The sequence below is a fragment of the Tetrao urogallus genome (assembly GCF_951394365.1).
Source record: "Tetrao urogallus genome assembly, chromosome: Z".
NCBI classification, from domain to species: Eukaryota; Metazoa; Chordata; class Aves; order Galliformes; family Phasianidae; genus Tetrao; species Tetrao urogallus.
Window position 1 is genome coordinate 963,936 of NC_136816.1, and position 16,801 is coordinate 980,736.

Sequence of the window (16,801 nt, forward strand, 5' to 3'; positions counted from 1 at the left end):
GTGTCCTCTCTCTCTCTCTCTCTCTCTCTCTCACACACACACACACAGAAGTCTAAAAAAAATAAAATACAATCAACACAGCAAAATACACCAAAAAAAGGCATTTTTTCATGAACACCTACCACTGGGAAGAAGCCTTGGGAAAGAAAGTTTGAGCTAAGCACAGTGCAGTGCTCAAAGAGCACTTTCCCAATATTAATTGCAAAGAACAGCCTTTGACGTGCCTCTGACAGAGCTGAGAATAGCCTTCCTCTGCCACTCTCTTAACTGTCATTGTCTCACAAGTTGTTTGTGAGTGAGCACAACCAGCGCAGGTGAAGCTGAAGACAAAGGACAGTGCCTTCAACAGTGTGATGAGAATTCTATTCCCAAAGAAGTCCCACTGCCAAACAGCAGTCTCTTGACAAGCTGCACTGATATACTAGAAATTTAATTTTCACCTATGGGCTTTAAACGAAGCAGGGTAGCTTGCAACTGGACTTCTCACTTATGAGACCTCCAAAGTGAGAGCTCTCAGTGAGAGCTGAGCAAGTGGTTTCAGAGAAAGCACTAGCAACTGCCTGCTTGATGCCAACCCCTCTTTGGGAGACAGATAACACAGGCCTGGTAGCAGCCACAAAGCACTGCTTTTAAGACTGAGTCTTTTTTTCTTTTTCTTTTTTACCTCCCATGGGAGCCAAAAGAGCAACTTTTACAAAACAACAAAGTAAAGCATGAGTTTCATTCACTTTTTATATTTTGCTGCAGAAAAGGCTGGCAAGGGTAGAATGACCTCCCTTGGCTGCGAGTTAATTTGCAACTGTGGAAGTACACATTTGGAACACGATTTGCAACTGTGACATGATTCTTCTCCCCTTGGGAAGGAAATACTCCTCACGTAACATCTTTTCTCTCAGTATATCTATACAACACCACACACTGATGAAATGTGAAGACTGTAATACATGTAGTAAGGCCAAGCTCTCATGGAATTAAGAAAGGTGAAAGGGAGGAGAGAAAAAAGGTGAGAAAAAATGTCTAACACAAAGAGACACTTACTAAATGCACAGCTTCGTTGTACATATTGACTTTCAGACATTCTTTAAGCTGACGAATCATGGCTTCTACAAATTCCCCACCAAAGTTGTAGTTCCTGGCATTCAGCAACCCAACTAGTGTTGTGTAAACAGTAAGCTTTTCTGGTAACAGACGTGCACTGACACAGAAAGAGAAACACGGTGTTAGCACTTATTCATCATAAGCCAAATGGCAACAGCATAGCAGCTCAGAACTTGCTTATAGTAATTTAAACTTGTTTCATCTGGAAGTAACAGAAAGTGTTAACATGACGTAGTTCTGTCCCGTGGTTAATACTTTCAACTTTTTCTTTTGTTTTTTTTTAGGAAAGCAGATGTCACTTGCAACTACATTTAAGTTATTTGCTTTTTATTTATCTCCAGTTTTGAAGTCCTCTGGAGGTCTGGCCAAGCAATGTAATAGAATTTATTCAAAGACTTAAAATACTCTTTTAGATTCATAATTTAGATGTAAATATTAAGACTACACAAGATCTACACATTTTACACTGTTAAGTTGGATCCTAAGCTTCTCGAGCCAAAACAATTGATTTAGGGACATGACAGGGGAAAAGAGAAGAAAATGCTAGGTCCTACTGTAAACAGCTTTCCTCAACCTCTTTTGTACATCTGTAGATTAACTCCATATTTGCAAATACATCTCACTGCTACAGGAAAAAATGACATTATTATATCAACAAACATTCCTAGCAAGCATATTTAAAACACATGCAACGCTATAACACCAGCTGCTGGAAAATTTTCCCTCTCTGCTTCCTTCACACTGCTCTCATGCCCTGAGACAGCCCCCTCCACAAGCCCATCCTCACACAAGGCTCCTCTGCTCCTGTTGCTCATTAGGGAATGAACAGAGCACTACCAGCAGCCCCCCTGTGTTCCCAAGAACAGGCTCATTAATCAGAGCACCACATGGCCACAGCAGAGAAGTAGGCCACAGGAAGGCATCAGGGCAATAGATATTGGCAGCCTACAGCTTCAGTGCCTTCATTTCTTTGGGAAGCAGGGTGCTACCCAGCATTCTGCTTTTGTTGCTGCTGGGGAGCAGTACAGAACAGCAGTTCTTCTGCTTGAAGCCCTACATACAGTTCATGTTAACGTACTGCAAGGGAATATCTTCCTTAAGTTACGCTCAGAACTCAGTGAGTTCATTCCTCCTATTTCTTCTGCTTGTAGGGAAGCCAATTTGATATGGTAACAGCAGCCAAGGACTAAAAGCCACCACAGATGCTCAGGTTGCCTTAAACACTTCAACTTACACACCCAACACAAAGAAAGCGAGCACCCCTCAGTGCCCCCCCGTTCTTCTGCATACGTACACAGTACACAGAATTCTTAGTATCTTGCTTTTGTAATTTGGTAGATCAGCTTCCAATACACCAGCTAGGCCCTCCAAGTTGCTCTCCAGGGATGAGTTACTCTACAGAAGGCAAAAGAAAAAAAGACAAAAAGAAAATATTCCAACCTCAACCAGACAACATGAAGCCTGACAGAGAAACCACAGGGTAAGAGCATCGCCCAGGTCAGCCTGTGCTGAGCTCAGCTCTCCGCGCAGCTCCCTTTAGGGCGAACGATCCCTGCCACCCGATCCCCCCCTCCTCCCGGCGGGGCTTCGGACGAGCCGAATCCCCAGCTCTGGGACCATCCCTGCCGTTCGGGAAGCGCAGACGGCGCACAACGCAGCGGCCTCTCCTGGGAATCCCGCAGCGCCCACAGAACACAGCAGTGCGGCCGACGGCTGCTCCAGCATCAGCCCCGAGCCGGGCGTTTTCCGCCCCGCCACCACGCGGTCGCCACTCCTACCTTCTCCCCTACTCTGCAGATGAGCGACTCGAGTCTCTCCTCGATCTCCGACGGCTCCGACGTCCTCCGCCGCTTGTGAGGCTGTCCTACTCCGACACACCGAGCACATCGTTACCGCCCGCCGCTCATCAGCCGCCCACCCACCCCGTCCCCCCACCCCAGCCCGTGCCCGCTCAGGGCTAGGCAAGGAGAAGCGCGGGATCAGCCAGCGCTCGCCAGCACTCACCATCGCTGTCATCACTATCGTCGCTGTGCCGCCGCCGCGACATGGCACCGGGCAAGAAGCAAGAAGCGAAAAGCAAACCGAACCGCGCCGCGCCGCGCCGCGCGGGACTAAGACGACCGCGCTCCTTCCCCGCCCGCTTCCGGCGGCTTGGCCACCCCCGCCCACTTCCGGTTCCGCTTTCTGTCGGACAGCACTTCCGGGGTGGGGTCAGCGGCGGGAGATGGCGCCGGGCGAGGCGCAGCCCGGACTGGGGGCTGTTCCTCGGGGTGGTGCTGGGCCTCAGGCGGCCGCCGCTAGAAAGCAACGCGCCTCCGCCCGGAAAAAGGTACGTAGGAGGCGGGCACGGGGCGACGCGCCACTACTGCCCGTGGTAACGGCCGGCTGTCTTGCAGGCGTTCTCCCTATTTGTCAAGGCGAAAGAGGTGCCGGCCGCCTGTCCGGGTGCCGGGGCGGCCGTGTGGTGGAGGTGCTGCCGGCAGACGTTTCGCGAGCGCCGCGGCATCCACCGGCACGTAGGTACGCAGCATGGCGGGGACATCGAACGGCAGGCGACCGGGCCCGGGACCGCCGGCAGGGCGATGTCCGCTGAGCGGGTGGGAGGACGGGATTGCGGAGAGCTCTGCGAGGCGCTGCCCGACACCAGCGGCCTCCACCGTGAGGAGCTGACCAGGTAAGGCCGGGCATCTGGCGGTACTGCCTTTTTATGGGAGTGATGGCTCTCCAGAGGAGGCCATAAAATGATCGGGGCTTCAGCACCTTTCCTATAAAGATGGGCTGAGGGACCCTGGGCTTGTTCAGCCTGGAGACAAGAAGGCTGCGGGGTGACCTCAGCGCAGCCTTCAGGACCTAAAGGGAGCCTACAAACAGGAGGGGAGTCAGCTCTTGGAAAGGGTTGATAACAGCAGGACGAGGGGAAATGGTTTGAAGTTGAGGGAGGGGAGATTTCGGTTGGATGTCAGGGGGAAGTTCTTTACAGAGCGAGTGGTGAGGTGCTGGCACAGCTGCCCAGAGAGGCTGTGGATGCTCCTTTCCTGGAGGTGTTCAAAGCCAGGTTGAATGGGGCCCTGGGCAGCCTGGGTTGGTATGAAATGTGGAGGTTGGTGGCCCTGCCTGTGGCAGGGAGGGTTGGAGATTCATGATCCTCAAGATCTCTTCCAACCTGGGCCCTTCCACTCTATGATTTTTTGATGCCCATCCTGCAGAAAGTTTGCTGGCAGCTCTCAAGGCTCTCAGGGGCCTTCAGAGAATTACAGAATCACCAAGGTTGGAAAAGACCTTCAAGATCATGCAGTCCAACCATCCACCTGTCACCAGTAGTTCTCACTAAACCATGTCCCTCAACACAAAATCCAAACATTCCTCAAACACCTCCAGGGTTCATGACTCCAGCACCTCCCTGGGCAGCTCATTCCTTCTTTCCTTTCCTGCTTCCTTGAATCGGGTCTCTCTCCAGGAGTCATTTGATTTATTTGAACTCTCTTGAATCCCATGTGAAACATGATTCCTGATGTTGAAATGATACTTCCTTTTTCGATGGAAGCTCTGGGGAAGCAGGCTGTCAGAGTGGTATGCCTTGCTAAAACAGGTCTGTGCTATTTGAGATATGGGGTTTGTGAAGGAGAGCAGCAGTAGGAAGAAGGAGAACAGCACAGTTTGCTCTGTATATAAATATGATTTATATGAAATATGTTTATAAATATATAAATATAACTCTTGCTTTCCATTCTGTTACAGGAATCTGAAAATAGGTTCAGGTTTTTTGGTATATTTGTGACTCTGTTGTTAGTCAACATAAATACATGACCTGCAAGTTTTCAAATAGAATGCATAGAGTTGCACTGATATGTTCAACTAAAAAATCTAACCATCTCTTTACCAGACATTTATGAGCCCCCTCTTAGCACAGAGAAATATCCCTCTCTTCATAGTGAGACTTTATTCATGTCACCACTTTTTGGTAGTTTGCACAGTTGTTAGCAACTGTTTTCAGGGAGGAAGCACAGGAAGACTAAAATTTTGTCATAAATCTCCAATGAACATTTTGAGAGCTCACCAAGAACTGCAGGCCCTGCCACTGAACAGGTTTGATGTGCCAGTTTCATAAAAGCAAGCTCCAGTGTCCCACTAGTTTTATGTTTTGCTGCTCTTTTTTATGCTTTAACAACAAAAAAGGAGAAAATCATCTGCTTTTTAAGAGGTTGATGCTAATAATGTATTTTTGTGCTTTCAACTCTAACATCCTTTTCCTGTTTGTTTATCTTTGCTATGTTCTGGGCAGCAAGGTGGGAGAAGTACTTCTGTATTACTGCTACTGTGAGGTGAAGGATCCAGAGAAACTCTGTGCTTGGCAAAAGGCTCTCTGCCAGCATCTGCATCTCACTGGCAAGGTAAGATTTTAGGCAACAGTCATATTCCTTACAGAAAAGCATGCTCTTTGTTTACTCCAGAATGATGTGGCTTGAAAGGCAGCAAGTGTTTTACACCACAAGGTGCTAGACTGTTAAAGTTTTGTTAAGAAAGGCATCCTGGCTCTGTAAAGTATCATTTAGAACACAAGTGCAGCACGGCATGCCCTGAAGGCCAAGCTGGACGTGCAGCACACAGAGATTGGGGTCTGCTGAGTGTGTCACTACCAGGTGCAGTGGTTAGGGTCATGGCACCAAGCTGTAATTTGGACTTGTCGAGAATGAGAAGAGAACGACTGCTGGCAGCTTTGGTCGCAACCACCCCATAGCAGTGCTTGTTCTTGCATGGTATCTTTGTTTACTTTGAATCATGAGAACAACTTTTCCGTGTTGTGAGAACAGCCTTTCGCATAATGTGAGCGGATACGAGCTCAAGGACAGGAGGCTTGCATAAATGTAAGCTCAAGTACAAAATGTGGAGGCTGTGAAACTTGTGGTTAAGTGAAGATAAGGAAGTAGAATAGAGGTGTCCTGTTGTTGAAGATGGCAAAACAGATGCCTCAGCTCAATGTAACATCATTCACAACCTGTGTGGTCTACCTCCCCTTAAAAAATGTACAGCAAGAATGACTATTTGGCTTCATCTCACGGCCACCAGAGGCGTTAATTACTTATTGGAATTTTGTAGAATCATAGAATGGCCTGGTTTGAAAAGGCCTAGCTGTAAGCAGGGTCACCAACCAGCAGCCCAGGCTGCCCAGAGCCACATCCAGCCTGGCCTTGAATGCCTGCAGGGATGGGGCATCCACAGCCTCCTTGGGCAACCTGTGCCAGTGCCTCACCACCCTCTGGGGGAAAAACTTCCTCCTCATATCCAACCTAAACCTCCTCTGTCTCAGTTAAAAACCATTCCCCTTGTCCTGTCACCGTCCACCCTCACAAACAGCCATTCCCCCTGTCGTTTATACACTCCCTTCAAGGACTAATTCTGGGCTCAAAAGCTGGTGTTTCCAAGGGAGGTAGACTTTTTCCGAGAGGGTAACTCAGAGCAGGCCACTACTTTGATATCTGACTTGTCTTCCTGAAGACTTTTCTTTCTATGCCAATAGTAGGAGACCAGCCTCTGCGCCCTAAGATAGGCCGTATTAGGTTCAAGTGCATTACTGCTGCTGGCAGTAAAAGAGATATCTTTTTAATTTGTTTGGATGTCTACAGTGAATATCTGCTCCATTTACTCATCTTTAGATATTATTTTTTCTTCTTTTTTTCTGTTTAATGTCTCCTGTGTTATTTGTTTGTTTTCTTATTTTTAGTCCTTTACTTCCTGGTATGGACTTTTTTTTTTTTTTTTTAATTGTGAATGTTCATGTCAGTTCCTTGTGTCTTAGCTGCATAGAAATTATTGTGTGAACAGTGTGTGTGCTGTTGTGCAGGATGGACTGTAACATCAAAGCATTGGGTTTTTAATCTTCTTACCAAAGATCCTATTTTTTTTCTTTCTGTGCTTCCTATTTCTTTCTATTTCTGGGAACAGGAATTTCTCAGGGTATTCTAACTGAGCTAACAGATTTGCATCCTGTCTAGTGTTTTTCTCAGAGCTGGTGCTGTTTAAAGCAGGATGGCCTCAGCACTCTACATTCTACAGACCCATCCTTCCTTGCTCAGAAGGAATGAAAAGAAGGCATCTTCCTTATTCTACATCTGCAGAGTCTAGGGGTGAAATCTTTTCTTTGGCTCAGTATCTTGTCTGCTGGTTGGATAGGGGAGGAGGAAGGTGCCCCTTTTTTTTCCCCTTTCCAAATTGGTTCAGCAGTTGCCTTTTCAAATGCTTTTTTTTCTCTCTTGTATTCAGTCTTTTTTTTTTTTTTTTTTAACTCCACCTCAGAAGTTTTCGTTTGTGTCAGTGGTGTAGGTAAAATGACTCACGCTGACATTTAGTGTTGCCTGCTGTATTGTACATTCTCACATTTTTCTTTCAGCTATCTGAGTTGTTGAGCACAATCCCACTGCTCTTCCTGAAGCAGAATTTCAGTAGGAATTTGAATGCTGACTGCAGTATTTTCTTGTTAATCATAGAATCACTCAGGTTGGAAAAGACCTTAAAGATCATCGAGTCCAACCACAACCCAACCATGCTACCTGAACTGACAGCCCTCTGCTAAACCCTGTCCCTGAGCACCACATGCAAACGGTTTTTAAACACACCCAGGGATGGTGACTCAACCACCTCCCTGGGCAGCCCATTGCAGTGCTCAACAACCCTTGCTGTAAAGAAGTGTTTCCTGATATCCAACCTAAACTTACCCTGGTGCAACTTGAGGCCATTTCCCGTCGTCCTGTCAGCTGTCAGCAGTGAGCAGAGACCAGCCCTGCTCTGCTGTGAGCACCTTTCAGATATTGGCAGGGAGCAATCAGGTCTCCCGTCAGCCTCCTCTTCCCCAGACCAAACATCCCCAGTTCCTTCAGTCTCTCCTTGTAGGGCTCATTCTCCAAGCCCTTCACAGCCTTGTTGCCCTTCTTTGGACCTGCTGCAGCACCTCAGTGTCCTTTCCGTACTGAGGTGCCCAAAACTGAACCCAGCACTCGAGGTGAAGCCACACCAATGTCAAGTACAGGGCAGGATGAGTTCCCCAGTCCTGCTCACAGCTCCATTCCTGATCCAAGGCAGGATGCCATTGGCCTTCTTGGCCACCTGGTCTCACTGCTGGCTCATATGCAGCCCATCAGCACACCAAGCTCCCTTTCCATCAGGCAGCTTTCCAGCCACTCCTCCCCAAACCCGTAGGGTTGCCTGGGAGAACCCTACCAGTTAACCAGTTGTCATTTCTCTGTTTATTGCTCAAACTTACCTCTCTGTCAGTTTTTTGAAACAGCTTGAAAGCAGTTACTGTTTTTTTCATTCCAGTTTTTGTTTTACTGTGTTTTATTTTCCTGCTCAACTTCACTGTAATCATCTTTGTCTCCTTCTCTGCCTCATTAATCTCTTTTCCAAGCCTACTTCTGTGCTTTTCATCACCGAATCTTATTTTGCTCATTTTCACCACAGTCTGTTTCTGCTGGTACTAAGCTATAGGCCTGTTCTTCTCTTGCCTTCTAGGTACGAGTTGCTTCAGAAGGAATTAATGGAACAGTTGGTGGAAGCAAAGTAGCTACCAATCTCTACATTGAAGTTATGCTTGCTCAGCCTCTCTTCAAAGACATTTTGTGTCGAGATGATTTCAAGGTATGAAAAACTCACTTTCTGCATAGGCATTGTTAATGCAGGACATATTTAAGAAATGAGCACACTGGTTCTTAATAGTATAGTTGATGGGAAAAATTATGCTCAAACAGGCTTGCTCAATTATCTTTATTTCCCCAAAAAATAGACAGAGGAGAGTCTTTGGCTTTCTTCATTCAAATAAAGGGAGAGTCTGCTGGGGGCATTTCCCCTTAGGTCTCAAACTGTCAACAGCCTCCTTTATATTCCTATCTCCTGACTGTATGATCCCTCTTCCTTTCCTTTGTCTGAAGTCCTTGGAGGTTTTAGACTTCCCCGTCTGCCAAATATGTGTTTCCCCTGATATATAATCCCTCCCCCTTTGTATCATGTATCACAAGTATAATTAACTCCAACTTAATGCTGCTCAGGGTGGAGAATTAAGTATTAATTAGCCTATTAAGCCTGCGCAGTAAGTCCAAAGTTCATAAGTTCAAGTTGTTGATCAACCTTTGTAACTTAAGCTGTGTTTGGTGAGAGTTTACAAATAAGTACAGACATGAAGCAGAGAGGAATGTGCAAGCTTCCACACAACTTGTGTGCGAGAACAGCTGGTCCACAAGACTCTTTTCTCTCAATACTTCAGTGGCTCAGTAGCAGTTCTGCTCTCTCTGTGCTGACCTAAGATAGGTGTTCCTAAACTTTGTTTAGAAATCTGCTGGTGCAAACAGCAGTAGCAGTTACTGTAAGCAGTAATGGCATCAGTTGCAAAGTCTTGTGGGCTGTACACAAGTGAAAGAGGGAATATGCTTGTGTTCTTCTGCAAGCATTTACTCTCATTTGAATGTCAAAACCTGGGCATCACAGTCCATGCAAAGAATTCTCATGGTCCTTACCTGCTGGTTCAGGTGTTGTGCAGGCTTTGCTGTCCTTACAGGTGCAGTGTCAATTCTGTGAATTGGATGTTTTGTAGGGAAAAAAAAGCAATATATCTATACATGTATGGGCAGAGTCAAGTTTTTCATCCTTACTGCACTTAGTGCATAACTCTACTTAAGCCTGAACATACATGCTGATTACTGTCTTCAGATGATGGTGGCAGCTGTGTGCACCATATGGCTTTCTGGTGGGCTTTTGCTAACCCTTCACTGCATGTTTTTTTTCTGAGGGGGAGAAAAGCTGCTTTTGTTTTTACTACTGTTTTCTTTTTCACACAATTTTACTTGCAGGGAGTACCATTTTGTTCCTCGTAAATAACTATTGAAAAGTGTTAGTGAGACTTGTGACTCAGATCCCACATAGAACTACAGTGCTGATTCAGTCTTAGCACTTTGTGTATTGAGTTTGTATGAAACACAGAGGCAAACCTGACCTGTTACTGTGCAGGTGCAAAAGCAAAATATAGGTGAAATTTTACATTGGAAAAATTTGCAGTCCTGCATGACCTCTCCAGGCACCAGCACTCATGCATTAGCCCACAGTGGTCTTTTCTGTGCCCTAGTTGCTCTGCATGTCAAGTGAGTGAGTGTTTCAAGTTCCTGTGCCAAGAAGATGGGAACAAATGAGTGAGTGTTGGGCCTGTGGCTGTGAAAATACTCAGTGGCCACTGTAGTTGCTGCAAACTGACTTCTGTGAGAACTGGCAAAGTGCTGCACTTTCATCAGTGTGTTTGTATGTTTCTAAACCATATTTGAGGCTTGTTCCTACATTTTGATCCTGTCCTCTGCAGAGGGTTGCCTACCAGAAAGCGTTTGCCATGACCTCCAAAGGTTGAGTATGGCAGGGGGAACAGTCTGTAATTTTGAAGACTTGCACCTGGCTTACCTTCCACATGTCTTTTTCAGTACTGAACCACTGCAGTTCCCTTTGCTATGACAGGAGGCATGCCCATGCTTGCTGTGGGGGTCAGAGGATCAGAAGAGATCTGCAGGCCCAGGTGCATCAAAATGGTCTGTCACAATAAGAGATTATTTATTTACCATGTCTGCCAGGGTCAGTAAGCTGGGTCATGGCCTTGACCTTCTCATCATAGATGTTAGCAATGCTGTTTCTAATTAAGAAAGAACAGTTTTCTCAGCCTTACCACTGCTTGCTGACACCTGCCAGATGGGGCCTGACACACATGCTGGGTGGTCAGTGGGACTTGACTGCTGGTGGTGGAACTGATCCCTAGCCCTCCGGATTTTGGCACGTTCTTTCTCTCAGCCACTGAGACATTTTCAAGTTCTAGTGCGATGTACAAATTAAAATGAGTGGATATTTTTGATCTTCACACCTGGAAACTGTAATGCATTATTCCTGTGTTCTATTTCCTAGAGTAGTGCAGGAGGAGCTCACTGTTTCCCGGATCTTCGAGTTGGAGTATTCAAAGAAATTGTACCACTGGGCATTGATCCTAAAGAAGTCTCTTACAAAGAAACTGGTAAGTTGATTTTGTGAAAAATAAGAGGATCTCACCTAGGTGAGAGGTAAATGAGAATAAAGTGTCTGCACAAAGAATCACTTCCTTTTGCCTAGTGGCCAGGATGCATGAAAAAAAAATACAGAAATGGATTTCTTACTAGTAGTCAAAATTCATGGTATAGGGAATTTGCTAGCCCGGATTTTGGTTTCCTGAGTGTTTGGCTGCTTCAAAGAGCCTAGAATTAACAGCTTTTTTTTGTAGCAAACTCTAACAGTTCAAAGGACATCAAGCAGTTACCTTGCTTTGGGGAAGGTAAGAACTTTATTCTTTCGTCAGGGAGTGTCACTGAACGCCTGCTAAAGTCAGTGTAGACTGAGATTAGGTGTAGGACCTAGGAAGGATGCTCAATTCCTGAGTACATTTATTCAGAATATTTTGTAGGTGCTTGTGACTGCTTAGAATTGATAGGTGTGAAGAGCTCCAGTGCTTTTATTGTCATTAGCACGTAGTCCTTTGGATCCAGTGGATTCTCTTGCTGTGGATGCAAAGACATGCATTTAACTTTTTTTTTTCCTAGAAAGTGCTAGAATCCTGCAGGAGCTCACTCTTGAGTGTATGTATCTTTCCTCATTCGGTACTGTTGATCTGCCCTTCTTTGTGTTGAAGTTAGCAGCCACACTCCTGTCTGTCACAGCACAGCAGAAAGAGCTTCTGAATCAGATCCATGACAGCTCCTGACACAAACAACGTTTGTTTTCTGCTTCCTGTAAATGTTTAGCATGGATTAAGACTGGTAAGAAGTAACTGGCTGGGTGTCTACTCTAAGGGCACTTATGTAGATGGTAATGTGTTGGTAAAATGATTTATGTTTAAGATTAAAAGGTCTGGCTAAGAAGTTACTCAACAAGAAGAGCATCCCCTTGAACCGAAAGCTAACAGTCGGTGATTGCTGCATTTCTCCATTACTGAGCTTCAATAACACTGGATACTTCACCCCTGTGGGCTTTGTCAAGAGCCATCTCTCTCCTATTCACCGCCTGATTACTTGCAATTGTGGCAGTTTAACAAGCTACTGAGGGAGCCTTTCTTGGAAGCCATTATTAACAGTTATTTGTTTGGAAAGCATCCCTCCCAGGCGTGGATACCTGGCTTTGTTAGCACTGGAGTGATTGTTTTTCCTCACCCCGTACTTTTTTTTTCTGAAGTGGTGCACTGTTTGAGTTTCTGCACTCACATCACAGACAACAGGGGAGCAGGGGGGGCAGCTGCTGGCCAAACTTTCTCTCATTTCATAAAGCTCCTCTGCTCAGTCCTAAATTGTGTTACTATGCATGTAACAGTGTGCAGAGCACTAAAAATACCAATTAGCAGAGCAAGTTTGGACTTGTTTTTCCACCAGTATTTTTTGTTGGTGGCAAATTTCTGCAGCATCTTTCTGTGACTTCCCCTCTTTCCAGTGTTTTTCTGCTGTTTTGGCAGGGTTTTTTTTGTGTTTGTTCGTTTTTTCCCCATTTCTAGACAGTTTACAGGGTGGGTAGGAGGCTTTTCACGTTCTGACACCATGTTTGTACTTTTCTTTTTTTAATTTTTTTTTTTTTTTTTAACTTCTATTTAACAGTATTTTGTGGAAATGGTTTCCATCACCTCAATGATTTGCTTGTAGGGTTATTTTTTATGTATCTTTTTAAAATTTTTTTTTTTATTTTTTTTATATATATATTTTTTTTATGAAAGGGGTTTTAGTGAATGAGGCTTTTTGTATTCCAGTAAATTGAGAGTTCTGAGTTCTGAGAAACCTGAAAGCAAAGAACTGTAAATCCAGGTTACGCTTACATTAGTTTTCTATTTTGATCAACAGAGGTGAATTTCAGGTAAAATGTTGCTTCTCTGTAAGCTTCAGCACATCTAAATGCAATGAAAGATGAGCCAAGTGAAAGGAAACATATTTTCCTATTTCTTTAGAGTTCAAAGAGTTGCTAGGGAGATGTAACAAAGGCCGTACAGACAGGAAAGTATCTGCTGCTTTTTCTCTCATGTGGAACAGAAATAACTGGTTTCTTTGGAAAGTACTGCAATTGGAAACTGAGCATGGATAAGCTTGTCTGGATGAGTTCACAGAATTGTAGGTTGTAATTGTAGTTGAAATGATAACTTTTTAAATTGTTACAGAAAAATTTCTGTTTTAGCTTTTAGTTGGAAATCCGAGGAGACTCTGAATCAGGGAGATCATATGTAATATTATATAATATTATATTGTGGTTCTGATTCTCAAAACTTTGTGGTTTTTTTTTTTTTTTTTTCTTCCTCTTTACTCTGAAGGAATCCATTTAACCCCTCAGGAATTTCACAGAGAAGTAGAACATTATCTGTCTCAGTCCAGTCAAGGACAAAGTGATACCATCTTGCTGGATTGTAGGAACTTCTATGAAAGTAAAATAGTAAGTGTTTGCTTGCTTCTTGCAGTGTGTTACAGATGCTGCAGGGAAGCAGTCCACATCTGGGGATGTAACTTTGCTGGGGAGGACTGATCACGCTAACTGGAACGTGTGACAAGCTCAGCTTCGCAGTGATGGTTAGATACAGGCAGTGGAACTCCTAGAATGGAGCCTGCCTGGCAGGGTGCTTAAACATCTTGGAGTGTGGAAAAGACAAAGTGGTTCGTAGAACATGAGTACAGAATATTGGACAGTGTGAACTAAAATTAGTATAATTTGTAAGGATATTTTCCTTGTCCCATATCTCACAAATGGGGTTGTCCCACTTTTTGTATTCCATTTTCCTGCTCTTCTGCACTGTTACACAAGTAGTTCATCCTCTCTCTGGCAGTTGCGTTCTGATTAGATTCCTCGTTTCTGCTTGAATGAGAAGAAACATATACAGAATTTTGTTAAAGATTTTAACAGCTATTTCGATGCATAAACGCATTTGAGGAGCATCCTGGAGTAGGTGCAGTGTTGGGAGTGTGCAGTGACCTGGTTGATCTGACCCAAAATTAGTTATTTCCTCTAGTCTGAGACACAGACCTTACCATGTAAGAGAGTTCATATTCACATACCTAGCTGATGTTGTTTCAGGGACACTTCCAGGGCTGTCTAGCTCCAGATATCAGGAAGTTCAGCTATTTTCCCAGCTACATTGATGAAAACCTGAAGCTGTTCAAAAACAAGCGTGTCCTGATGTACTGCACAGGAGGCATTCGTTGTGAAAGAGGCTCTGCTTACCTGCGGAGCAAGGTGAGATACCATTCTGAGTGTGGGAGGGTTGAGGAGTTGAGACTGCTTCAAGGGTGCCTGTCATTTATTTTGCTGGTAAATGCTTACAAATATAAACTGCTCAGTGTGGGGAAATGTTTGTCTCACATCTGCTTCATGGTGCCTGTCCAGGACACAGGCCTTACATTGCATCTCAGCACAGTGTGCTACAGTTGCAGGAGTGAAAATAGTAACCTATTTCTTGAGAAAAGGTATATTCTTAGAAGTGCCTTGACCATTTTAGTGGTCTTTTAGGAGAGTTTGAGAGCATTCTTTAGTGTTTCTGCAAGCTCCTTCTAGCTCTATCTTGTTGCAGCACAGCTTGAGTGTTTCATTGTGGTGCAAGTCAGCTTGTCAGTGATTTTTCCAGTGCAGTGGAGTTGGATCTGCACTATTCTGTTTGTGCCTTCCATCCCACTGTTGTCCTGGGTCCCAATCCTGTATAGAGCAAGAGAACAGAGCACAGGCGTGTTGTCCAGACGTGTAAACCTTGATTCTTTCTCTGCTGCACCACTGTGAACATTGAGAAGTTCTGTTTCTGTCAACAACTCACTACACAAAACCAAAATGAGCAGTGTTTACAGAGGTTCAAGTGTTTGACATGTGGGGCAGCAAAGTTCCCTCAGCCAATACAGTTTCCAGCCTTCTTTCCTTTGTTTTTTTTTTGAGTACACTATGAAGCATACATTTTGAATTATGTCAACAAGCCAGCGTTGTGAGAGCTGCCCTGTGGCACCAACTAGATTTTTGGGCACTCGTGGTGCTATCTGAGGGTCACTGAGAAACCGCTTATTTTCAGTGAACCCCTAATGTCTTCAGATCTGCTTTTGGAACTCTGGCATAGGCCCACTGCTACTGTCTGCTTCAGCATTTCTGCTGTTGTGCTTTGAACAGGCAGTGTGCAAAGAGGTCTACCAGCTAAAAGGTGGAATTCATAAGTACTTGGAGGAATTTCCAGATGGCTTCTACAGAGGAAAGTTGTTTGTATTTGATGATCGTTATGCCATTTGTTCCAATGAAGATGTCATCTCAGGTAAGACTGGATAACAGAAGTGCAGAAGGCTGAGAAGTTACTGCAGTGGATTCCACTGAGATGTCTAGAACATGGGGAGCCGGATGAGTCTGTGTGTTCCATCTTCATTGTCTTTGATCTCTCAGTACGGTCACTTTTCATTATGATAATCAACTCTGTGGTTTTACTCTGTGATTTTATGATTCTGAACAGTTTCTTAATCTGGGCAGTAAAATGAAGCATCATGCAGAGCTGCTGATAAGTGGAGGTGTCAAACAGAAGTGTCGTTACCTGCTTGTTTCCCACAAGATCAGACTATGGTTGGCCAAGTGATGGAAGCATTAGAGTTCTGCTGGTCTCAGTTCAGCTGGTCTGTATTCCAGTGATCTCAGAGAACATCGGCATAGTCTGATGGGTGCTGGGAAAGTGGTAGCACTTAGTTGTTTCCATGCTTGGAGGAAGCCTTCTGTAGCTTCAGAATTTCAGTGATTTCCACTTGATGAAGTTACTAAGAATTTCACTTAGTCTTCTGGCTGTGGTCACTCTTCAGCTATTTCAAATGAAATACCTGTTGCTGTCTTCTCAGTTGCCAGGTACTCGTTTGCCAAGAAAACAGAGGAAACCTGGCTTTAGCTTTCCTTTAGGAAGCAGTACTGCAGTCATATGTTTGATCATGTCTGATCTGAACTAGAGGAAACAACAGCTTTTTCCTTGTCGTAGGGTGACTTTTTTTACATTGAAATCAGAAGTTTAAAAATGAAGTATGTTTTTAGAAAATAAAACAAAGGTGGGGAGACAGTGCATAGCCACTTAAATGGGATTTCAGCCTCCCGATGCCACAGAAAACTTTCTGCATAAGGGTCAGATGGAGCAATGTGGGTCTTAATGTGTTTGGTTTTTTTTTCCTCCTTGCAGCATGCAGATACTGTGGGACGCTGTGGGACCAGTATAAACTCTGTTCCAGCCAGCACTGCCGGCAGCTTGTCCTGACGTGTCTGAGTTGTCGCAAGAAAGGTCTCACAGCTTGCTGTCCTCTTTGTCAAGAGAAAGAGCTTCAGGCGACCTCAGGGGCTCCAGGACAGGCACTAAAGGAGGAATGTGAATGTACAAAGAGGCGGCCAAGGGTACCCATTGAACATATCTCACAAGGGACACGGGGCACAGGAGAAGATTAAGCTGTTTCATTAGCCGATCTGACACGCTTATTTGAAGGGCTTCTGAAACCAAATCTCTATCGTCTGTTACTCAACTGGATTACTAAGAAATCACAAGTCTTTTAGCTTGGAAAGTCTTGTTTATAACTCACTTTAATATCCTGAAAAAAAGTGCTTTACTTGAACATATACACCGGAGTGTACAATCTATTACTAGTGCTACTGGATTCCTCTCCCTGCCTAGTCTTGTAGCCAGGCCTCTACCATGGGGATT

At 44.7% G+C, this 16,801-nt stretch overlaps 2 protein-coding genes across 2 annotated transcripts in view; one reads left to right on the forward strand and one right to left on the reverse strand.

Moving 5' to 3' along the window:
* NCBP1 (nuclear cap binding protein subunit 1) overlaps positions 1-3,145 on the reverse strand; it is a gene marked incomplete at both ends in the record, with an annotated part of 30,477 nt that extends 27,332 nt beyond the window's left edge. The window contains 4 exons of the mRNA XM_079548690.1: positions 1,039-1,195; positions 2,393-2,493; positions 2,877-2,962; positions 3,103-3,145. Coding sequence (XP_079404816.1) covers positions 1,039-1,195; positions 2,393-2,493; positions 2,877-2,962; positions 3,103-3,145 — 387 coding nt within the window. The remainder of the gene's footprint in view (positions 1-1,038; positions 1,196-2,392; positions 2,494-2,876; positions 2,963-3,102) is intronic.
* A 177-nt stretch (positions 3,146-3,322) lies between these two features.
* On the forward strand, positions 3,323-16,548 carry TSTD2 (thiosulfate sulfurtransferase like domain containing 2; the record flags this gene model as incomplete). Its single annotated transcript, XM_079548663.1, has 9 exons — positions 3,323-3,427; positions 3,495-3,772; positions 5,381-5,489; positions 8,605-8,730; positions 11,023-11,128; positions 13,430-13,548; positions 14,185-14,343; positions 15,256-15,394; positions 16,289-16,548. The coding sequence occupies 9 exons, from the start codon at positions 3,323-3,325 to the stop codon at positions 16,546-16,548; spliced, it is 1,401 nt and encodes a 466-aa protein (XP_079404789.1).
* Between the last annotated feature and the right edge of the window lie 253 nt (positions 16,549-16,801).